This window comes from Erinaceus europaeus, chromosome 6 (genome assembly GCF_950295315.1).
Source record: "Erinaceus europaeus chromosome 6, mEriEur2.1, whole genome shotgun sequence".
Taxonomy (NCBI): Eukaryota; Metazoa; Chordata; class Mammalia; order Eulipotyphla; family Erinaceidae; genus Erinaceus; species Erinaceus europaeus.
The window spans coordinates 39,097,734-39,122,977 of NC_080167.1; the positions used below are offsets into that span (position 1 = coordinate 39,097,734).

At 38.9% G+C, this 25,244-nt stretch overlaps 1 protein-coding gene across 3 annotated transcripts in view; it reads right to left on the minus strand.

The window, feature by feature from the left end:
• PLD5 (phospholipase D family member 5) overlaps window positions 1-25,244 on the minus strand; it is a 484,123-nt gene that overhangs the window by 258,541 nt on the left and 200,338 nt on the right. For 2 of the 3 annotated variants that reach the window (XM_007535606.2, XM_060192042.1), the window contains exon 2: window positions 20,459-20,595. In XM_007535606.2, coding sequence (XP_007535668.1) covers window positions 20,459-20,595 — 137 coding nt within the window. Of the gene's footprint in view, window positions 1-20,451; window positions 20,596-25,244 lie in introns of all 3 variants that reach the window. The other variant, XM_007535607.2, reaches the window with a different exon arrangement.

Here is a 25,244-nt window from a genome sequence, read left to right on the forward strand (position 1 = left end):
ATTTGCAAGAACCTGGGTTCAAGCTTCACAAGTGGTGATGCAGTGATGTAGGTGTTTCTCTTCCTGTCTCCCACTTTATCTACCATTTCCCTCTCAATTTCTCTGTCTCTGTCTACTCAATCAGCCAATCAATGATCAGTCAATAAAATAGCTTTTAAAAACTTGATAACTGGTTTTGAATAGAATTATTTATGAAAGGAATCTCCAGGATTCAATGGAAAGTAGGTACTACCAACTCCCTTAGAAAGAAAATTCAAAATGGAGCTAGAAAAAGCAAAGCTCCTCTCAGAGGTATTTGGAACAGAGCTAAAAAAGCAAGCAAACAAACAAACAAAAAACTGAGAAATGTTACACATGTACAAACTACTGTATTTTACTGTTGACTGTAAACCATGTAACCACCACCCCCCCAGTAAAGAAAAAAAATACAAGAAACAGCTCTCACTAGTCAACTTGTGGGAACTATTAATAGTTTGTGCATTTAAAGGAAAATAAGGATGGCACAAGATGATTCTGCTAAGACAGCTGTAAGGTCATGATTTAAGAGAAGAAAGTACAAAACTCTAGGTGAAGATTGTCAGAGCATAAGGACATCTCTCAGTATTATCTTAAAGTAATGTCCCTATACTGATGAACCAAATTAGGTATGTCCTATACTACACCTGCAACTTGGTTAATAAAGATATAGATGTTTCAATAGTTTTTTTTACTGCAATTAAGACAATAGTGAATTTGAAAAAAAAAAGATTCAGAAAACACAGTTTGTGGAAAATATGAAATGGAGAGATCATTTTTTATTTCTTATTTACATCATAAAGAGATCAGAGCATTGCTCTAGTATCCATGGTGCCTACGGCCTTAGAAATGAAGTTCTTTGCCACCTAATGAGCCACCTCCGCAGCAAAAAAAGTCCTTTTTCATTAGAGAAGCAATTTGAAAGTTATATGGAAAAAAAATATCTGTGGAAGTGTAGCCTGTGACAAAATGAGCCTGCTCCTTATTCACTGCATAAGTCCCAATCCACACAGATCCAAGTTCACTCACTTAGACAAGATCTGGTGCATTCAGGGTGTTATGTCCCTCGATCCAAGTGCATCCACTTGGTATGAAAGAGAATTCCTAGGTTCAGGAACAGTAGGGATTTTATATGTATATAGCCAGTTGGTATATTCTATTTATGTAATTGACCGAGTGAGCATGAGCCAGAATGGAAATGCAGATTTGTGCGCAAGAATGAATCAAGCCTGGGATAAGAGGTGGCTCATCCACACAAGGCCCTCGCCTCAGCCTGTGGCACCACATGGCAGCACCAAGAACAACTCTGTGGATGGTAGGATGGTACCATGAACTCAATTTTTCTCACTTTCTCTGTCTTTCTCATTTTAGAAATGGAAAAAATGAGGTCAAAGATGGCAATCAGTGGTAATGTGCATAGTTAGCACAGCATAAAAACTAAGAGCCAAGCCAGGACAGTTGTCACCCACACATGGGCTGATTCAGAAGAAACAGGAGCAAAAGTGAGGAGGTCTAGGAGGAGAGGTTGTATAAAATAGATGTAAACACCCATCAATATGATTAGAAGGTAAACTGTTACACTGTTCAGTGGTAATTTCCAGAAAATAATTCTCATATCATTATAGGAGTTGGGCTTAGAGGAAGAGCAGACATGCTCTCTGTGCATTTATCAGGGGGATGTGATATAATCCCTCTTCTAGAAGTGTGCAATTGTGTCTCTAATAAGTGGGAGATGTATAGTCCAAAAGAACGAACATGCATAAAGACCTGGGTTCAAGTCCCCAACCCCCGCCTACAGGAAGGAAGCTCCAAGAGTGGTGAAGAAGTGTTGCAGGGATCTCTCTTTCTCACCCTTTCAACCTCCCCCTGCCTCCTCAATTTCCCTCTGACTCTATCCAAAGTAGATAAGTAAACAAAATAAAATATTTTTAAAAGGACTGACATGGGACCACTGCAGAAGATGTGGGATAGATAGATACAGCTGAAGAGTATAAACTGTTGAGTGAGCAGTATTCTACAGGTGATCTATAGCCCCCTGTAGTTACATTCCAGCATGTCTGCTGGCCCCTGAGGGTGTGATGTGTAGTGGGTGGGGGCTGGAAGGAGCATCATGGCACACTGCCACTATTGCAAAAAATGGTATCAGTGCTCATCCAGGGGTTGTAGTGAATCACGAATGGCCAAACTACTGGATGCATGCACTCTAAACTGGCAGCTCCAACCTTCCTTCATAATCCAGTGACGTCACAGAACTCATTAAAAGCTAATTTTCTAGTAGGAACTAGGAAATGTGCCTTCCACCCTCAGGCAGTCAAGTGACATGGAGATTTGTATTTATAGCAGTTGAATCAGCAATTAAGAACACACTGGGAAATGATGGAACTTAAGCAGAAATTCAGAACAAAAAGACAAAGAAATAGGCCAAAGTCATTTTCTGAGGTCAAAAAATCTTGTTTCTGGGCATAATAACTAAGGTCAGTTAAAGGCACTTTAGAAAGTAAGTTAGAAGTAGTTGTTATTTTATAGAATTATGAAGAAAATTATGATAATCTAGGGTAACATGCTTCTATTTGTATAGTTTTAAAGCAGCAAAGTAATGAAAAGGAGAAAATGACTAAGGCAAGAAGACAGAAAAATAATCAGTAAGATATTTTTAGAGGAAGATACACTGAGGTTAAGAATGGGATGGGGTTCAGTGAACTCTGGGGGACTACTGGTACTTTGTGGGGGAGAGAAGGGCAATACATTGCTAGAAGGTGAGAAATTGTATTTCTGAAATATTTACAGGGTCATACATCATAGGTATCTCAAAAATAATGCGGGTATCTCTGTCACCCTTTCAACCTCCTCCTACCTCCTCAATTTCTCTCTGACTCTATCCGAAGTATATAAATAAAAAAAAATAAAATATTTTTAAAAGAACTGACATTTATTTTTAAAAAGAAAGAGAGAAAGACATATGGGGCTGGAAGATAGGTCAACCAGTAGCGCATGTTCTTTACCATGAGTTAAGCCTTGGTTTCTAGTTCTGACACCACATCAGAGCATTGGGGCAGAGCATCTCCATAGATGGTTGGAATAACCCCCTCTACCTCTCATGATCCCTCTATAAAAAGGAAAAGAATGAAAAAAATTTGCCTTGGAAGCTGTGAAATGTTGGCCCAGCATGAGAGGAAAGGGAAAAAGAAGAATGAATGAATGAATGAATGAATGAATGAATGAATGAATGAATAGAAAAGAAAAGAAGAAGGGAAGGAAAGAAGGAAGAAAGGAAGAAAGAAAGGGAGAGAGAGAAAGAAAATAAGAAAGATAGAAAGAAAAGAAAGAAAGAAAGAAAGAAAGAAAGAAAGAAAGAAAGAAAGAAAGAAAGAAAGAAGATGCTGGAAATACAGAGGAGGAAGTATGATTTGAAGTGGAAGTCTATTAGAGGACAGCCACCCAAGCATGCTTCACTTCAGACTGTGTCCAGACACTTCAGGTGTGGAATGACAACCCTTCAGCTTCATCACTCAGGTGAGACCTTTCCTTTCATAGTATTCTCTAATTCCATTCCAGGTGTTCCACTCCCCAATAAAGTCCCCAAACCTAGATACAGACCAGGTCCCCTGAGATAGAGCATATGTTCCCATGTGTCCATAAACCAGGGAAAAATATATACCTGAAAGCAGAAGTACACAAAAATCTGCAGAGAGTACCGCCCCCCACAACACTTCATCTGCACTATTCCAGCCTTTAGGTCCATGATTGTTCAACAATTTGTATGGTAACTCTCTTTTCAGCCACCAGGTTCCAGATCCCAGCATGATGCCGACCAGACTTCCCTGGACTGAGGACCCCACCAATATGTCCTGGAGCTCCGCTTCCCCAGAGACCCACCCTACTAGGGAAAGAGAGAGGCAGACTGGGAATATGGATCGACCAGTCAACGCCCATGGTCAGTGGGGAAGCAATTACAGAAGCCAGACCTTCCACCTTCTGCAACTCACAAGGACCCTGGTTCCATACTCCCAGAGGGATAGAGAATGGGGAGCTATCAGAGGAGGGGATGGGATATGGAGATTGGGTGGTGGGAATTGTGTGGAGTTGTACTCCTCCTATCCTACGATTTTGTTATTGTCTCCTTTCTTATATAAATAAATAAATAAATAAATAAATAAATAAATAAATAAGAAAGAAATCCTGGCTAATTTTCAGAGAAAAGATGACTTGAAGAGGGAAAAAGCCATGAACAGACTGCAAAGTATCTGCTTTTAAATGTCAGAGTGCGAAGGCCTGCAAACTTATATGGGAAATTAATTACAAAGTAGTAAGGTTTCAGCAAAGGTTCAACTGAGCAAGTAACACTCTTTATGCTAATGACACCATAAAGAAAAGATAAAAATCAAGGGAAGGAATGGTAATTGGAAGTTGAGCACATGCGGGCTCATTAGCACCATTTCCAGGTAGAGTTTGGGGGAGAATAGAGTCAGGAAAAGGATGAAGTCATGAGAAACAGTAATGAAATCCTATGCAGAAGGGCTTAGTGGAGATAGACTCTCATGTTCAGGAGCTTGTGCAATCCATTCCCTCCTAGTCTACATCAGCATGAGTGTCCTCAGCAGATGTGCACAGGACAGACACCCAGAGAGAACTTTTATATGTAATGTTGGTGTCTATTATCAAGCTTCCTGCCAAGGCATCTATATCAAAGGGGCTCCCACTTCAAAGAGCTGACTTAACCCTATGGCCAGCTGCAGGAGGTAATAAGAGCCAAGATGCTCTCCAACAGATCCTGGTTAACTTAGAGAATGCATCAGTGAAGATTGATTTGAGTATTTTTCTTTTCCTCCATCTTGTTTTATTCTTCTTCCCATGATTAAGTTATGCTGTCAAGTAAGATTAAGCCTCAGAGAGATTCCTCACTGGAAAGGATGGATTGGAGGGCAGTTTAGGGAAAGCAGCACCCCTCCCTCTGCACCCTGCAGGAAGCCAGGAGAAGAGACCAGGGGCAGGCACCAGGAGCATATCAGGGCCAGGTACTCTCTACCTACCTGACAGCAAAGGCCATAAAATGCAGATGGAGCACCTGAAGACAAAGGCAGCTGCACATCCCCTAAGGGGCTTATCCTTCCTCTGAAGGGACTAGAAAGCTTGGAAGACCAAAGGGTTCAGGGCCTTCCTCTCTCTTTCTTAGGGATCTACATGCCTACGTGGTGTGAGAAAGCAAGTTTACCCAGAGGCTTTTCTTAGAGCTCTCTCATTATAAAAAAGTTCACCATTTTTTCAGGTGGCCAGACAGGCCACCTGGCTCCTCAGATATTGGGAAACTTCATCTTGCTGAGCACCCAAGGCCAACTGGATCTTCAAATGTTAAAAGACCCCCTCCAGCTGAATGCCCCAAGGACAACTGTTTATAAACAGTGAGGTTACAAAACTCACAAAAGAAATGCCCCTTTGCCCCTCTGCCCTTCCAGATAAGAGTAACCATCCTGTTCCTGACCATTATAAAAAGACCTGAGTTTGAAGGTTCTGGGTCTCTCTCCCAGGTGATGGGGGCACTTTTGGCTCTATGGCTTGGGGAGGAGAGGACTCCTCATCTTTCATGAAGTCCTTGTGTGTCAGTTCTTGTGTCTTTACATGTATAAGTTGTTATAATGGCTATTCTATGTGCTTGTATAAATAAACCATCTTCCTCTATGTCCTGTGTTGGCCTCAGTTTGTCTTACTTTGTAATGGGTACAGTCAGAAACAAAACTTAACACATGGCTTATACTTTCTTTTCCTTTTCTGCTCTTACTTTCTCCAAATAAACATGATTTACTCTCTTGTGATTTCCCCCCTGTAGACGTCAGTCTACAACTCCGTGGGAGGCAACTGGGAAATGGCCCCAGTTGGTTGTACCCTCATCCCCCTACAGGACTCAGGCCTGGCTATGCATGAGACCCAGGATCAAGGTGTAAAGTCATCAGAGAAACTGTCAGTGCATTTGTCTGCATGTCTGCCTGCCTGCCTGTCTGTCTGTCTGTCTGTCTATCTATCTATCTATCCATCCATCCATCTGTCTACCATTTATCTCTGTATAAAAAACAGACTGGAAATGGCAACACACACGTATATTTGGCAATGGCACACTTAGTGAAGTGCATGTTATCATGAGTGGGACTCTAGTTCAAGTCCTTATATTCCGTATGCAGGAAAGAAGCTTCATGAGTGGTGGAGCAGTGCTCCAAGTGCCTCTCCTTCTCTCTGTTTTTCTCCTCCCCATCTCTCCATCTTTATCTCACCTTTTTGCTCACCCTAGATCAAAAGAAAAGAAAAGAAAAAGTTGCTGGGAGGTAATCATGGAGGCACAGAGCCACAGCTATAAAACCCTGGTGACGCAAATAAACAACAGCAAAAGAAAAAAAAAAAACGTGAGATAAATTATCTCTTTCAATCTGTCAGTTTCATTTATTTTTTGTGATTTCAAAACATATCTCATACAAGAGAGAGAGTAAAAGCTTTGTATCAGAGAGAGAAAGAAGTCAGAGCTTCCCTCTGGTACAAGCAGCAGTGGGTATGGATGTGGGATCTCAGGCATGCAAACCCTATACTCTGCTAGCTGAATCATTTTCCTTCAAACACCTAGTTTATCATTTTTAAGGGAAACAAAACTAAAGTAGTCTTTATAACCTACTTGGGGTGGGTGTAGTTCAAGGACAGGTTACTTTTTTACTATGATAAGTCAGTTCCCCACATTTTGCCATTTCTTTTCTTTCTCTCCCTTCCTTCCTTCCTTCCTTCCTTCCTTCCTTCCTTCCTTCCTTCCTTCCTTCCTTCCTTCCTTCCTTCTTTCTTTCTGCCTCCAGGGTTATTGCTGGGGCTCCCTGCCTGCACTACGAATCCACTGCTCCTGGAGGCCATTTTTTCCCTTTTGTTGCCCTTGTTGTTTATCATTGTTCTTGTTATTGCTGTTGTTGGACAGGACAGAGAGAAATTGAGAAATCAAGAGAGGAGGGGAAGACAGAGAGGAAAGAAAAAGATAGACACCTGCAGAACTGCTTCATTGCTTGCGAAGTGACCTCCCTACAGGTGGGGAGCCAGGGCTCGAACGGGGATCCTCACACAGATCCCCGTGCTTCACACCATGTACGTTTAACCTACTGTGCTATCACCTGGCCCCCCTTCTGACGATTCTACTGTAGTTCTGACCACAATGCATTAACACAACTAACTTCTTAACTTCATTCTAACTCCCTGTTTAGTCCTTTGGTGTTCCCAAAACAGGTGACAATATTGCCAGTTAGCATTAGCTAATGCTTTCTTGCTAATGTTTACAGGGTTCAGATAAAATCTGAATTTATTAAAATCTGAACCCACATTTTTTTCTGATTTCAAAAACCATAATCACTCACTATGTTAGGTTCATGTTAAATGGAATAGAAAGCAAAGGTAAACTAGAAGTGCTGGGCAGAACTGGTTAAAAACAGGCTAGGAGGGTGGTCCAGGAGGTGGCACAGTGGATAAAATGTTTGACTCTCAAGCGTGAGGTCCTGAGTTCAAGCCTCAGCAGCACATGTACCAGAGTGATGTCTGATTCTTTCTCTCCTCCTATTTTTCTCATCAATCAATAACTAAAATCTTAAAAAAAAAAAAAAACAGGCTAGGAGGGCTCCAGAGAGCATAATGGTTATGCAAATGACTTTCACACCTCAGGCCAAGGTCCCAGGTTCAAGTCCCAGCACCACCATAAACCAGAGCTCTGGTCTTACACTGTCTTTCTGTATCTCTCTCATTAAACATAATAATAAATCAATCAATGTAAAAAAGAACAGCCTGGGGCCTTGGGAAGTGGACTTTAGATTTATTATCATTATTGTTTTGTTGATGTCTGTTATTTAGATGTGGATTGCTTCATTTCAATACATCTGGGTGTCTCCTAATTATTTTTAAAATATGGCTTTCTACACTTCAACAGTTGATGGGGGATCTCCAGTCTTTGAACTTTGCTGATTTCTAATCTTTGAAACTTGCTCTGTGGCTCAACATGGTTCATTTCAGAAACAAGCTTGAAATTTTAAGACGCTGTTTGTTCATAAATTGTTATCTCTATTGATTTTTTTTTGTTTAGTCTTGTTCTATGAATTATTGAGTGAGATAAGTAAGAAGATATCTCCCTATGGTTGTGGATTTGTCTATTTTTCCCTCCAGTTCTATTTGGTTTACATGTAGGGAAGTCATGCTACATGTTTCAATTTTTTAATTTTTTTTCTTTATTGGGGGATTAATGTTTTACAGTCAACAGTAAATATAATATAGTTTGTAAATGTATAACATTTTCAGTTTTCCATACACTATAATCCCCATTAGGTCCTCTGCAATCCTGTTCCAGGACCTGAACTCTTCCCCCACCCACACCAGAGTCTTTTACTTTGGTGCAATAAACTAACTCCAGAGTTATTAATGGTAATGAAAATGAAAAGAAGGCTGGTTTTGAAGTGTGTTAACCAGGCACAAAGAGGGTAGGAAAAAATTCTGGTAGTTAGAAAGTGAATATACTGTTATTGGTGAAGAGGTAGTGGCAGATGTATTAAAATTTCATGAATTAAAATGACAGTAATCAAGAGAAGATGTTAGGGCAATAAATTGTTCCACCAAATGCCACTGGAAAATGGAACTACACAGAGGTACAAGGTCACTGCTGTCCTAATCAAGATTTTGAAGTAAAATTTAAATAAACGAACCCAAGGGAAAGCAAAATAATAACAATAACAACAACAACAATAATAATAAAGGTGTATTATTTGGCCAAAGAATGAGAGCTAATGCCCCAGGGGGAAAATATGTCTTCCTAAGATGGCAGAAATAAAAATAAAAAATTAAACTATCCATCAGTACTTACTGAAGGATGGGGAGTGAAATAATTGGAATCATAGGGTACTTCATGGAAGTTATGAGTATTAAGGTAGTTTGTCTACATTAAAGTCATGGCTGGTGTGTGTCCTTACTCAAAGTATTTTTTTTTACCTGAGTACTGCTCAACTCTAGTATATGATGGTAACAAGAATTAACCCTGGGGCTTATAATTTCAGGCATGAAGCACTGCTATGGTGCTATTTCCTTGGTCCACAAAATAAGTATGTATGTATATATGTATGTATGTATGTATGTATGTGTGTATGTGTGTATGTATGTATCTATATATGTATTGCCAACAGGACTATTGCTAGGGCATGGAGCCCGTATGATTCTACTGCTCCCGGTGGTCATTTATTTCTTTCATCCAGGTAGAAGGTAAGAGACACCAAGAGAGAGGATTCCTAGAAGATGGCGGACTGAGAAGCTGCTAGTGGCTTGAACTCTAACCACATCGACGGGAAACGGTAGGATTTTATGCCTTTAGTAGGCCAGTCAATAAGGGGTCCTAGCGGTAACACCAAGGAGGTGATTATAACTTAACTTGGGTTAAAAAAATAGAGCAAAAAGAAAGTGAAAAAAATTTTCTTTTAAATTATTATTCCCAAAGTGCACCCCCTCCACCCCCCCCCCATAACCAGTCCCTGGGGACCAGCTCATAGCAGGCTGCCCTACTGAGCTTCTTTCTTTACCAAGATTCCTGTCCCACCAGGGGATATCATTCATTCCAAGTCTATTCCCTTCTGAAACCTTTGGCCTTTTTTCTTTCTAAGTAGCCAACCAGCTGCCTCTGCTCAGGCAGCTCCCCTCTCCTCCCTCCCTACCCCCCCCACATAGCTAATTAAATAATAAAAAATAAATAAATTAAAAACTCTCCCTCCCCCCTGCATAGCTAATTAAATAATAAAAAATAAATAAATAAATAAACTCCTTTCACCGCTCTTTTATTACTGTTTTTTTTCTTATCTTTTTCTTTTTTCTCTCTCTCTTTTTTTTTCTCATTCTTGTCATCCTTTCTTCCTTAATCCTTTAGCTTTCTGAATTCACTGATACATGTTTGGTAATTATTTGGGGGAAGAAACCTAACTCAGAGTGGACTCTCTGTGTGTGTATCACTGCTCAACTTCCCTTCCTCCTCTAGCTACATGTAGAATATACAATTGATAGTAGATTTGCATAACTGTCTATTCCTGATATCCTTGTCTAGTCCTGAGGGTTTTTTTTTTTTTCTTAACAATCAACTGCCTCTGCTCAGGAGGCTTGAGGCAATCTGGGACAGGGTTTTTTACCCTGCTCTATTTTATTATTAATAGTATATAAAGGCATATATCTTCCACCCCCCCCCTTTAGTTTGATCAGAATTAACTCTTAGGGTATCTTTCATTGCTAGGATAGTGGGCATCTTATCTATTGTGAGAGGAAATTGTCTCATTACTCCTACCTCCTCTATAGACTCTCCCCTTCTTCCTCCTCCTAGCTAATTAAAAAAAATTAAAATTAAATTAAATTAAAAATAAAGTAATTAAAAAAACTTTCCTTTCACTGCACTTTAATTACAGCTCTTTTTCTTATCTTTTTTCTTTTTTCTCTCTCTCTTTTTTTATCTTGTCATACACTTCTTCCTTCCTTCTTCTTTGCCTTTCTGAATTTGTGAATTATTTTGGGGAAGAAATCTGACTCAGAGTGGACTCTCTATGTGTGTATCTCTGCTCTACTTCCCTTTCTCCTCTCGTTACCCCTAGAATATACAGTGGATAGTAGTTTTGCATAACTGTTTATTCTTGCTATCTCTTTCTTTTCTCTTCCTTCTTCACGTGGACTTGGTTGCTATTTTTCCACGGACTGGAGACATTGTTTGGCTAACTGGTAGTGATTAAACTGCTTCAATACTTGCTTCAGTTGCTATTGTGATTCCTGAGGTTGGTGAGTGCAATTGTCATAAAGGTATTTAGTACAGTGTTGCTTGTACTCAAGACACAACAACTGAGGAACAACAAAGCATAAAATTAAGAAACACATAAATAAAAAAAATGGGTAGATCAAAAACAAATAAAACTGCTACTCGAATGAATGAAGAAAAGAGCCCAGAAGAAACTACAAATCAGCCAGAATAACCATAGATAAGAAAAGTATGCAAGCAATAATAAACTTATTAATCACAGAAATGAAAACAACATTGGAGGAACAGAATGGCAGTATTAGGGAAACATCAGTTGAGACCCCCAAGGAAAATACTGATTATCTTGAGGCAATTAGAGAACTGAAAGCTGAAATAGCTGTAATGAAGAAAGAAGCTGAGGCAAGGGAAAGCAGACTAACAGAAGCAGAAAACAGAATTAGTCAGACAGAGGATGAGTTACAGAAAACTAAGAAAGAGGTGAAAGAGCTTAAAAAGAGATTGAGAGACACTGAAAACAACAACAGAGACATATGGGATAATCTCAAAAGAAGTAACATTCATATAATTGGCATGCCAGAGGAAGAAAGAAAGGGGAAGGAAACGATCTAGAGGAAATTATACAAGAAAACTTCCCAGACCTGAATAACAGAAAGGACATCAAGATTCAAGAGGCCCAGAGAGTTCCAAACAGAATCAACCCAGACCCGAAGACACCAAAACACATTATAGTCACAATGAGAAAGAGTAAGGATAAAGAAAGGATCCTAAAGGCTGCAAGAGAGAAACAAAAAGTCACATACAGGGGAAAACCCGTAAGATTATCTGCAGACTTGACTCAAACTCTGAAAGCCAGAAGAGAATGGCAAGATATCTATCGAGCCCTGAATGAAAAAGGGTTTCAACCAGGGATACTATATCCTGCTAGACTTTCATTCAAACTAGATGGAGGGATCAAAACCTTTTTAGACAAACAACAGTTAAAGGAGGCAACCATCACCAAACCGGCCCTGAAAGAGGTTCTAAAACACCTCTTATAAACAAGAACATCACTATAATACTTGCAATATATCAGAGCAAACAAAAATCTTTTTTGAACAATGGCACTACAATACATTAAATCCATAATATCAATAAATGTCAATGGCTTAAACTCACCCATCAAAAGGCACAAAGTGGAGGGATGGATCAGAAAACATAACCCACCATATGCTGCTTACAAGAATCCCATCTGCCACAAGAAGATAAACACAGACTTAAGGTGAAAGGATGGAAAACTATCATACAGGCTAACGGACCACAAAAAAGGGCAGGTACAGCCATTCTCATCTCAGACACGATAAATTTTAAATTAAATAAAGTAATAAAAGATAGGCAAGGACATTACCTAATTATTAGAGTGTCAATCAGCCAAGAAGACTTAACAATTATTAACATCTATGTACCCAATGAGGGACCATCTAAATATGTCAAGCATTTACTGAAAGAATTTCAAAAATACATCAATAGTAATACAATAATAGTGGGAGATTTTAACACCCCACTCTCACACTTAGACAGATCAACAAAGCAGAGAATCAACAAAGATACAAGAGAATTGAATGAAGATATTGACAGACTAGACCTCATGGACATTTTCAGAGTCCTTCACCCCAAAAACTGGAATACACCTTCTTTTCAAATCCACATAACACATACTCAAGGATAGAACACATGTTAGGCCACAAACACAGCATCAATAAATTCAAGAGTATTGAAATCATCCCAAGTATCTTCTCAGACCACAGTGGAGTAAAACTAACATTTATCAACAAAAAGACAATTATTAAAAGTCACAGAATTTAGAAACTAAACAACATACTCCTTAAGAACCACTGGGTCAGAGACTCACTCAATCAGGAAATTCAAATGTTCCTGGAAACAAATGAAAATGAAGACACAACCTATAAAAATATTTGGGACACAGCTAAAGCAATACTGAGAGGGAAACTTATAGCCATACAGTCACATATTAAACACCAAGAAAAAGCTCAAATGAACGACCTTACTGCACACTTCAAGGACTTAGAGGAAGAGGAACAAAGGAACCCTAAAGCAACAAGAAGGACAGAAATCACTAAAATTAAAGCAGAAATAAAGAACATCGAAAATAAAAGAACCATACAAAAGATCAATGAAGCCAAATGTTGGTTCTTTGAAGCATTAAACAAAATTGACAAACACCTAACCAGACTCACAAAAAAAGAGAGAAGACTCAAATTAATAGAATTGTAAACGATGGAGGAGATATCACAACTGACACCACAGAAATCCAGAGCATCATGCGAAACTTCTATGAAGAACTATATGCCACCAAGCTAGAGAATCTGGAAGAAATGGAACAATTCCTAGAAACATATGCCCTTCAAAAACTGAACCAAGAAGAACTACAAAACCTAAATGCACCAATCACGGACAACGAAATTGAAACCGTTATTAAGAATCTCCCCAACAACAAAAGTCCTGGACCAGATGGCTTCACAAATGAATTCTACAAAACTTTCAGGAAACAGTTAGTACCCATACTTCTTAAGCTTTTCCATAAGATTGAAGAAACAGGAATACTCCCTTCCACCTTCTATGAAGCCAACATCACCTGATACCAAAAGCTGATAGGGACAGAACAAAAAAGGAAAACTACAGACCAATATCTCTGATGAACATAGATGCCAAAATATTAAACAAGATCTTGGCCAACCGGATACAACAGCATATCAAAAAGATTGTTCATCACGACCAAGTGGGATTCATCCCAGGAATGCAAGGCTGGCTCAACAACCGTAAGTCAATCAATGTCATTCACTACATCAATAAAAACAAAGCCAAAAACCACATGATTATCTCAATAGATGCAGAGAAAGCCTTTGACAAAATCCAACACCCATTCATGCTCAGAACTCTACAAAATATGGGACTAGATGGGAAATTTCTCAAGATAGTGGAGTCTATATATAGCAAACCTACAGCCAACATCATACTCAATGGACAGAAGCTGAAAGCATTCCCCCTCAGATCGGGGACTAGACAGGGCTGTCCACTGTCACCATTACTCTTCAACATAGTATTGGAAGTTCTTGCCATAGCAATCAGGCAAGAGAAAGAAATCAAAGGGATACAGATTGGAAGGAAAGAAGTCAAGCTCTCACTATTTGCAGAAGATATGATAGTATACATAGAAAAACCTAAAGAATCCAGCAGGAAACTAATGGAAGTTATTAGGCAATATAGTAAGGTATCAGGCTACAAAATCAAGGTACAAAAATCAGTGGCGTTTCTTTATGCAAACACTAAATCTGAAAGAAGACATCCAGAAATCACTCCCATTTACTGTTTAAGCAAAATCAATCAAATACCTAGGAATAGAGTTGACGAAAGAAGTGAAAGACTTGTGTACTGAAAACTATGGATCGCTACTCAAGGAAATAGAAACCGATACCAAGAAATGGAAAGATATCCCATGCTCATGGATTGGAAGAATAAATATCATCAAAATAAATATTCTCCCCAGAGCCATATACAAATATAATGCAATACCCATCAAAGTTCCACCAAGCTTCTTTAAGAGAATAGAACAAACACTACAATCATTTATCTGGAAGCTGAGAACACCTAGAATTGCCAAAACTATCTTGAGGAAAAGAAACAGAAATGGAGGCATCACACTTCCAGGCCTTAAACTATATTATAAAGCCATCATCATCATCAAAACAGCATGGTACTGGAACAAAAATAGGCACACAGACCAGTGGAACTGAATTGAAAGCCCAGAAATAAATCCCCACATCTATGGACATCTAATCTTTGATAAAGGGGCCCAAAGGATTAAGTGGAAGAAGGAGACTCTCTTCAATCAATGCTGCTGGGAAAACTGGGTTGTAACATGCAGAAGAATGAAATTGAACCACTTTATCTCACCAGAAACAAAAATCAACTCCAAATAGATCAAAGACCTGGATGTCAGACCAGAAATAATCAAATACTTAGAGGAAAACATTGGTAAAACAGTTTACCATCTATACCTCAAAGACATCTTCGATGAATCAAACCCAATTGCAAGAAGACTAAAGCAGAAACAAATCAATGGGACTACATTAAATTGAAAAGCTTCTGCACATCCAAAGAAACTATTAAACAAAGAGACCCCTTACAGAATGGGAGAAGATCTTCACATGCCATACATCAGACAAGAAACTAGTCACCAAAATATACAAAGAGCTCAGCAAACTTAGCACCAAAAAAGCAAATGACCCCATCCAAAATTGGGCAGAGGATATGAACAAAACGTTCACTACAGAGGAGATCCAAAAGGCTAACAAACATATGAAAAACTGCTCTAGGTCACTGATTGTCAGAGAAATGCAAATTAAGACAACACTAAAAACTACCTCACTCCTGTAAGAATGGCATACATCAAAAAGGACAGCAGCAACAAATGCTGGAGAGGTTGTGGGGACAGAGGAACCCTTTTACATTGCTGGTGGGAATGTAAATTGGTCCAGCCTCTCTGGAGAGCAGTCTGGAAAACTCTCAGAAGGCTAGACATGGACCTTCCATATGATCCAGTAATTCCTCTCCTGGGGTTATACCCCAAGGACTCCATAACACCCAACCAAAAAGAGGTGTGTACTCCTATGTTCATAGCAGCACAATTCATAATAGCTAAAACCTGGAAGCAACCCAGGTGCCCAACAACAGATGAGTGGCTGAGAAAGCTGTGGTATATATACACAGTGGAATACTATGCAGCTATCAAGAACAATGAACCCACATTCTCTGACCCATCTTGGACAGAGCCAGAAGGAATTATGTTAAGTGAGCTAAGTCAGAAAGATAAAGATGAGTATGGGATGATCCCACGCATCAACAGAAGTTGAGGAAGAAGATCTGAAAGGGAAACTGAAAGCAGGACCTGACCAAATTGTAAGTAGGGCACCAAAGTAAAAACCCTGTGGTGAGGGGTAGACATGCAGCTTCCTGGGCCAGTCGGGGGTGGGAGTGGGTGGGAGAGATGGGTCACAGTCTTTTGGTGGTGGGAATGGTGTTTATGTACACTCCTAGTAAAATGTAGTCATATAAATCACTAGTTAATTAATATGAGAGGGGGAAAATCAATTGTATGTCTCAAAGTTTTTCAAAACACAAACTGAATCTTTTTAATATATATAGGCTGTGTATTTGATATGCGGACTCTCTCAGAAGCCTAGACCAAGTAGATCAGAAGCATCCAATAGCACAGCTATATACAAGATACTGGGTACTGTACAGCAAACCCTAACAAAAGGACTTTTCAAAGTTAACCCAATTACCAAATAATGTGATGATAACATTAACTATCCATTGTCTTTTTGAACCCTGAGACAGCAGGATCCTCACATCTCCACTATAGAGCCTCTACTTCCCCCAGTCCTGGAACCCTTGGATAGGGCCCACTTTCCCGTATGCCTCTCCCAATCCATATCAAATAATATTGCATCTGCCGATCACAACCTAACCAACAGAACGATTGCCACCTCAACATGCTTCACTTCAGACTGTGTCCTGAGACTTCACGTGTGGAATGACAACCCTTCAACTTCATTACACGGGTGAGACCTTTCCTTTCATAGTATACTCTAATTTCATCTCAGGTGGTTCACTTTCTTACAAAGTCCAAAAACCTAGATATACACCAGTTTCTGTGAGAGAGAGCATATGTTCACACGTATCCGTAAACTACTGCAAAATATATACCTGAAAGCAGAAGTACACTAGAGTTTGCAGTGAGTACCCCCCTAACACTCCTCTCCACTATTCCAAGCTTTGGGTCCATGATTGCTCAACAATTTGTTTGGCTTCGCATGTTAACTCTCTTTTCAGTCACCAGGTTCCAGATGTCATCAGGATGCCGGCCAGGCTTCCCTAGACTGAAGACCCCACTAATGTGTCCTGGAGCTCTGCTTCCCCAGAGACCCACCCTACTAGGGAAAGAGAGAGGCAGACTGGGAGTATGGACTGACCAGTCAACGCCCATGTTCAGCGGGGAAGCAATTACAGAAGCCAGACCTTCTACCTTCTGCAACCCACAATGACACTGGGTCCATGCTCCCATAGGGATAGAGAATGGGAAAGCTATCAGGGGAGGGGGTGGGAAATGGAGATTGGGTGGTGGGAATTATGTGGAGTTGTACCCCTCCTACCCTATGGTTTTGTTAATTAATCCTTTCTTAAATAAAAAATAATTTTAAAAAAGGTAAAACAAACAAACAAAAAACAATTGCCTGTGTTCAGGTTCTACTTTGTTTCCCTTTCTGTTCTTCTTTCTCAACTTCTGTCCATGAGTGGGATCACCCCATATTCATTCTCTTTCTGGTGTATCTCACTTATGATTCCTTTAAGCTTCATTTAAGATGAGGTGAAGAAGGTGAATTCATTACTCTGAATAGCTACTTAGTATTCTATTGTGTATATATACCACAACTTTCTCAGTCACTCATCTGTCATTGGACACCTAGGTTGCTTCCAAGTTTCGGCTATTACAAAACGTGTTGCCATGAACATAGTGGTTAGTGTGTTTGATTTCTTAGGATATACCCCCAGGAGAGGAATTGCCTTGTCATAGGTTATCCATTTCTAGCCTTCTCAGAGCTCTCCAGACTGCTCTCCACAGGGGTTGGACCAATTTACATTCTCACCAGCAGTGCAGGAGGATTCCTTTACCCCAGCAACCTCTTTAGCATATGTTGTTACTAACCTTTCTGGTGTATGATGTTCTCACAGGAGTGAGTGGTGTCTCATTATCTTTATTTGCATTTCTCTGACAATCCATGACATGGAACATATTTTCATATGTCTGTTTGTCTTTTGGATATCTTTGTTGAATATTATGTTTATATTATCTCCCCATTTTTGGATGTGAGTCATTTGGCTTTTTTGTTGATGAGTTTGGTGAGCTCTTTATATATTTTGGTTATTAGCCTTTTGTCTGATGAATGTACTGTCTCTTTGCTTGAGTGGTGGTTTCTTTTGCTGTGCAGAAGCTTTTTAATTTGAAGTAGTTCAGTTGATTGGTTTATTTTTATTTTAGTCTTCCTTGCCATTGGATTTGTATCATTATTAATGCCAATAAAACTCAGATGGAAGAGAGTTCTGCCAATATTTACCTCTATTTCGTAGTTTCTGGTCTGGCATCCAACTCACTGATTCATTTGGAGTTTACTTTTGTGTGAAGAAATATAGTGGTTCAGATTCATTCTTCTGCACGTTTTCCCAGCAGCATTTCTTTAAGAGACTCTCCTTTCTCCATTTAATATTTTGGACTCTCTTACCAGAAATTTCATGTATACAGATATGAGGGCTTATTTCTTTGATCTCAATTCTATTTCATTGATCACTGTGTGATTTTTGTCCCAGCTCCAGGCAGTTTTGACTACAATGGTCTTAAGATATAATCTGAGATCTGGATGCATGATGCCTCTAGTTCTGTTCTTTTTTATGTCAAGATTATTTTAGTGATTCTAGGTATTTTCTAGTTCCAGATAAACATCTGTAGCTTTTTTTCTATTCTTTTAAAAGAATTGGGGGGACCTTGATGGAGATTGCATTAAATCTATATATGGCTCTGGGTAGAAAGAATTGCCTTTGTTTGCAGAAGACACAACTTAGACTCCTACACCTGACCTGTAGGTTCAAGTCAAACACAGTAGCAATTGGTTAGAGAACAGAAGTATGTATTTAGATGTGTACAAAACAAGAATGAGAGAGCAAAGTCTCTCCAATCTAGTCTTCCTGGAAAACCAAAGACCAGGCATTTTATAAGACTGAGAAATGAGAAGGGAGAATTTGAAAGAGATAGGAAAGAAAATCCACATCATCTCCAATAACCAGATTTCTTGATGTCAACTGAAGAGCAGATTGAATGGAAAGCAGTTCACTGGGGATTTGGCCAAATCTATTGCATCACCAAGTGTGTAGAATAGAAATAAAACTTGGAAAACAGGGAACGGATGGGAGGAACTCTAGAGGGGGGGTACAATTTCTGAAGATGTGGCTGCATGTAAGTGTAGCACCTAGCTACCATGGTAGTGATTCCAACTACACAGAGGAAATAAAACAAGAGAACAGTTATAATTGGTAGAACAGGTTCTAGATAGAAGGGCAAGCAGTGCTGAATCACTTATTAGTAACCAACACTGCTCAGTTAGTTACTGGTTGAGAGGAAAGACAGGCCCAGACCCAAATCATAGTTCTATAAGTTGAAAGCAAAAATCAGATTAAATTATCTACTTTCTCTTATTAAAAACTACCAATACCTGGTCATAAGTGTCAAAATATTCTGGGTATTTTGCCTTAAGGAAGTTATTATGGTTTGACCTATATAAATTTGTGCCAAAGTTTACCATTTAAATACCTAGAGAGAGTACCAAAGTCACCCACAGAACACAAATGAGTCATCAGCCCCTTGTTCACAAAGCTTTTTATTTGTCCTGTAATAGGATTAACATAAGATATTGATTTAGATGAATATTCTGGTCTTGACAACCTTCCACAGTTTTATTGCTTTAATTATATTCCAAATGCACTTTTTTTCATTCCCCAAAATAAACATGGGAAATAAGTATATATAGGAAATCCTTTAAAACATAAAGGAGTAAGTCTAAAATGTATACTGACTTTTCTCTTGTATCCTTTATTCTATATATAACACTGTTGCCTAATAACTAGACTACAGTGTCTCATGGGTTAAAAGCAAAAACTAAAATTTTTCCAATTGCCTTTTGCAGGTGTGTACACACACACACACACACACACATGGACACAATCAACAGTCAGTCATCAGGTAAAATATTCCAGATTAAAACATGACATACATATTACCATAGTGATGTTAATTTTAAGACAGGAAAAAAGAGACATGTAACTAATACTTTCACAGGGAAAACTGCAATTTAAATTCATTGGAAGGTCTAATCTATAATCACTGTTGTGGTGTCACTTCAACTTGTAGGAACATTGATGCAAAAATAGACCCCTTATGTATTTGCCCACTCTCAGTAATTTCATCTACCTGAAAAGAAAAATATTGCAGTTCAGGAAAAAGTTGGATGAAAAGATTCATGAAAATAATAGCATTTTTGAGAGTCCTGCCAGTCAAAGAAATGTCATTTGATATCTCTGAGTTGACATAATGTATATAATGGCAAATCTTTAGTAACTTCTAGATTAGAAAGAAACTGCTACACTGGAACATACTGAGGTCTCCCTTGTCTTCTACTGGATTTATTTATTTATATTATTCCTAATTTATCTCCTGAGAATGTGTATGACTTTATTTCCACTTGATATAATGAGCACAGTGCCTTTTGACCACTGAGGGATTCATTTTTGCCAAATGCATCTTGGAATAAACCAAAACCTCATATTCAGTAGTTTTCAGAAGTGCTGATGGCCACAAAATGTCACTTTATCACCACGCCATACAAAGTATGGTCAAATCATAAATTAAATTTAAATCTCATACAAACATCAGCACGTGACAGGCATAACCTAAGATCAAGTTGGGTGATTACATTTACTTAAGAGAATTTCCTCTCCACTATCCCTCTTTGAAATACTTGTCCACCCCCTAAAATAGAATTTTTGCTTGTTACCTCTTACCGACATTTATTTTGACAATTTTTTTCTGAGAGTCCATCCTCATCTTCTCCCATGATGTCCACAGCTGAAAAAATCAGTGCAACGAGAATGGCAAAGCAGCACACCAGGGCAAAGATCACAATGCACTTCTGCTGGGACTGAAAGAGAAAAAGAGAAAACGAACCTCCACTTAGAAAATGCAAGATTTGGGCCGGGTGGTGGCGCATCTGGTTGAGCACACCTATTACAATGCGCAAGGACCCAGGTTCGAGTCCACGGTCCCCACCTGCAGGAGGAAAGCTTCAAGAGTGGTGAAGCAGTGCTGTAGGTATCTCTCTGTCTCTCTCTCTCCTACTCTCAATCCAACACTTCCCTCTCAATTTCTGTCTGTCCCTACCCTATAAATAAATAAAAATAATAATAAATTACTAAAACAAAAAAGAAAATGCAAGATTTGACAGCTTTTCAGAATTCTACATAAATTTTTTTGAGAAGCCATGATTTTCATCACTGCCAGTCCTTTTCTCAAGGTTAAAATGTCTAAGACTTTCAAGTCCACCACTCAGTAAACTAGAACCTATTAAATAATTAGTGTACTAGAGGGAGATGGATAAATTAGTTTAGTCTCATGTACAGTCAAAGTAGTTTAGAAAAAAGTCACTATAAGATTCACTGCCACAAATTAAAATTCAAAATTAGATATGTTTAAAAACCATTCTGCTTCCACATTCCAAACCCTATGCAATTTTCTTTCAAAATCTATATCGTTTTAGGTCAGGGAGATAGCATAATGGTTACACAAACAGACATTCATGCTTGAGGCTACCATGGTCCCAGGTTCAACAACCCCCCCCCACCACCACACACACACACACACACCACCACCCTAAGCCAGAAGTGAGCAGTGATCTAGGAAGGAAGGAAGGAAGGAAGGAAGGAAGGAAGGAAGGAAGGAAGGAAGGAAGGAAGGAAGGGGAAAGAAACCAAAAGAAATCTATATCCTTTTGCTTCTCCTATCTTTTCTTACATTTAAGGTGATAATATGCAGCAGAGATGCCCCTGTGTAGTCACTTTGAATTCTGCATAACTAGATTAATCAGAAGCGAACATCGTGGGTCATGTAACTAATATCATTTCCTTCCAAACACTGAACACAGTCATTAGTAACATTCACATTCTTGATGTAATTTTTCACTTAAAAACACAAGCCAAGATGCAGGTCATCGAAGTCATGCTAACTCTTATTTTTAGAAGTCTCTTGCAATTTTTTTGTCATGGCAGAGAGTTAATGCTTTACCATACAGACTTCCAGAGGCATGGCTAAAGAATAGTAGCGGCTGCATTTTGCTCTCCTGTTTCAACTAGGGATAGTGAAGAGGATCATCTGAGAATGCAACAAGATAAGACCAAGGAACCCACCACGCCACAGGTGAGTGCAAACATATCTGGCTCATAGACTTAAGGAGAGATTCCTGGGGCTAAAAGTCTATACCTACGTAGGAGCAGCTGGTACCAATCCAACAGTCTGCCAGCTGAAACACCACCACTGGTCTGAGTTTCATCAACAAAAAGACTACTGAAGGGAGGAGAACTGTAGTCTCACCAAGTTACAACTGTGGGTCTCCAATGCTGCTACCACTTGGGCTAGAACAGGAAAGTAAGTTCCTGTGGATCAAGGACTTGGATATTAGACTAGAAATTATTGAATACTTAGAGGAAAATATTGGCAGAATTCTTTTCCACCTAAATTTTTAAGGCATTTTCAATGATAGGAATCTCATTACAAGAAGACTAAAACAAAAATAATCCAATGGGACTACAACAAATTAAAAAGCTTCTGCACAGCATAAGAAACCACCACCCAAACAAAGAGAACTCCCACAGAGTGCGAGAAGATCTTTACATGCCATACATCAGAAAAGATGTTAATCATCAAAATATATAAAGAGATTGACAAACTCAAAAATAAGAAAACAAATGATCCCCTCCAAAAATGGGTAGAGGATATGAATAGAATATTCACCATAGAAGAGATTTGAAGGGGCTGCAAATGTATGAAAAAATGCTCCAAGTCATTGATAGAGAAATGCAAATAAAGACAACAATGAGATACCATTTCACCCCTGTGAGAATGTCATACATCAGAAAAGGTAACAGCAACAAATGCTAGAGAGGTTGTGGGGACAAAGGAACCCTCCTGCACTGCTGGTGGGAATGTCAATTGGTCCAACCCCTGTGGAGCGCAGTCTGGAGAACTCTCAGAAGGCTAGAAGTGAACCTACCCTATAACCTTGCAATTCCTCTCCTCAGGAGTATATCTTCAAGAACCAAACATACCCATCCAAAAAGATCTGAGTATACTTGTGTTCATAGCAGCACAATTCATAATATCCAAAACTTTGAAGCAACCCAGGTGTCCAACAACAGATGTGTGGCTGAGCAAGTTGTGGTCTATACACACAACACAAGTTGTTGTGTATATATAGCTGTTTTAAAAACAATTATTTCATTTTCATTTTCTTCAACCTACCTTGGATGGAGTTTGAAGGAATCATATTAAGAGAGATAACAGAAGAATAAATATGGCATGATTTCATTCATAGGCAGAACTTGAAAAACAAGATCAGAAGGAAAACACTAAGCAGAACAATTGGAGTTGGTGTATTGCACCAAAGTAAAAGATTCTGGGGAGGCTGGGGATGGGGGAGGGTTCAGGTCCTGGAACATGATGGCAGAGGGCCTCATGAGGGTTGTATTGTTATGTGGAAAACTGGGGAATGTTATGCATGTACAAACTATTGTATTTACTGTTGACTGTAAAACATTCATTCCCCAATAAATTAAAATAAATAAGTAAATAAATGGTTTCCCATACAGTTGTTGACACGGGCAAAATTTCTCATCATACTGTCTTCAGTGTTTGCAAAACACTCTCATCCCTAACTTTAAGTCCTTTTACCATGCACCAGAACTCCCAAACCTCCCCTGTATCCTCCTCTTTGCTCTCCTTCCCAGTCCTTTACTTTGGTGCAATACACCATACCCTATCCTTCCTTCTCTTCTTCCTCCTCCTCCTCCTCCTTCTTTGTATGTGTATATGTATGTGTATGTGTATGTGTATGTGTATGTGTATGTGTATGTGTAAGTGTATGTGTATGTGTATGTATATGTATATAAATGTAGTGGGGGTGAGACTTGAATCTGGCTTCCATACATGACAAAGCAGCATGGTATCCAAGTGAACAAGCCAAGTGGCTAGCCCTTTCAGTGATTCTATTTTATTTATTTTTAAATTATATTTATTTATTTATTTATTGGATAGAGACAGCCAGAAATCTAGAGAGAATGGGGTGATAGAGAGACACCTGCAATACTGCTTTACCACTTGCAAATCTTTTCCCCTGCATATGGAGACAGAAGGCTTGAATCCGGGTCTTTGCACACTGTGATATGCACTTAACCAGGTGCACTACCACTTGGACCTGCCTTTTCAGTGCTTTGTAATCATACTTCAGGTTCATTTTCTAGTAGGATCTTCTTAAACATTATTTTATTTATTTGATAGAGACAGAATTCAAGACGGAAGAGGGAGATAGAGAGAAAAAAAGAGAGGCCTACAGTACTGCTTTACTGCTTGTGAAGCTTTCCCCTACAAGTGGGGACTGGGGGATTGAACCTATGTCCATGTGCATTGTAGCATCTGTGCTCAAATTGGTGCAGCACCACCCGGACCCTCCAGTAGAATCTTGTGCAAACTTCTTGCCTATTTGTCTCCTGTTACCTTCTCAAAGAGGAAGTTGGAAATAATGTGAGAAAGACAGACCTTTTTCTTTTGCTGTAGATCAGGGGTATCTTTAGGACATGGATTACATTGTAGTCTATTTGCAAACAACCAGCACAGATTCAAAGAAAGTGCTCAAGGGAGAGTTGTATGAACAAATACAAGTAGAGAGAATGAAATGAAAGTCACATTTCAATTCTGAGGGGAAAAAAAAATATATATATATATATATATTCCTTTTAATGAAAGAGAATGATATAGAGAGACCAGAGTACTGTTCAGTTCTGGCTTGTGGTGGTGTGGGGGATTGGACCTAGGACTTTGGAGCCTCAGGAATGAAAGTCTTTTCATAACCATTATGCTATCCTGCTCTTCTCCCACCACCACCTGAGAATATCTCATAAATTGTTTTGTGTAAATCACTAATAAAAATATTTTAATGTAAAAATATATTAAAAATAGATTGGTTTGTTTCCATATTTTGGTGATTGGTAATCTGTTTAAAACAGCTTTTTCTATCTCTGCTAGGACTAAAAAGAGATTGATTCATGGGCCACATTAAGCAACTACACAAAACTGCAAATAACTAGTACATTTATCTTGCCTTTTTTCCATTCTCAGTTGCTAACTGAGCTCATTCATTCATTTTATTTCTTAATACCTGGCACTGCATATACCAAAGTAGAGTGATGTTCTGATCTCTCTCTTAACAACTCTGTTGCCCTATAGTTCATGTACTGTACACTTGATCCATTCAAAGGGAAATATTCAATATTCTTACAGCATTTATGAACTTATTTTAGAACCCTAATGCCTTTGGAGACTTGAGCCAAACAGCAAGGAAAACAAAAATAAAAATAAAACAATGAGCTTGCATCAAACTAAAAAGGTTCCACACAGCAAAAGTAATAATCATTAAAGCCAAAAGATACTATACAGAATGGTACATCTTTGCATAATATACTTCAGATAAAGGGCTAATAACCAAAATATATAAATATCTCACAAAGCTCAGCAGCAAAAAAT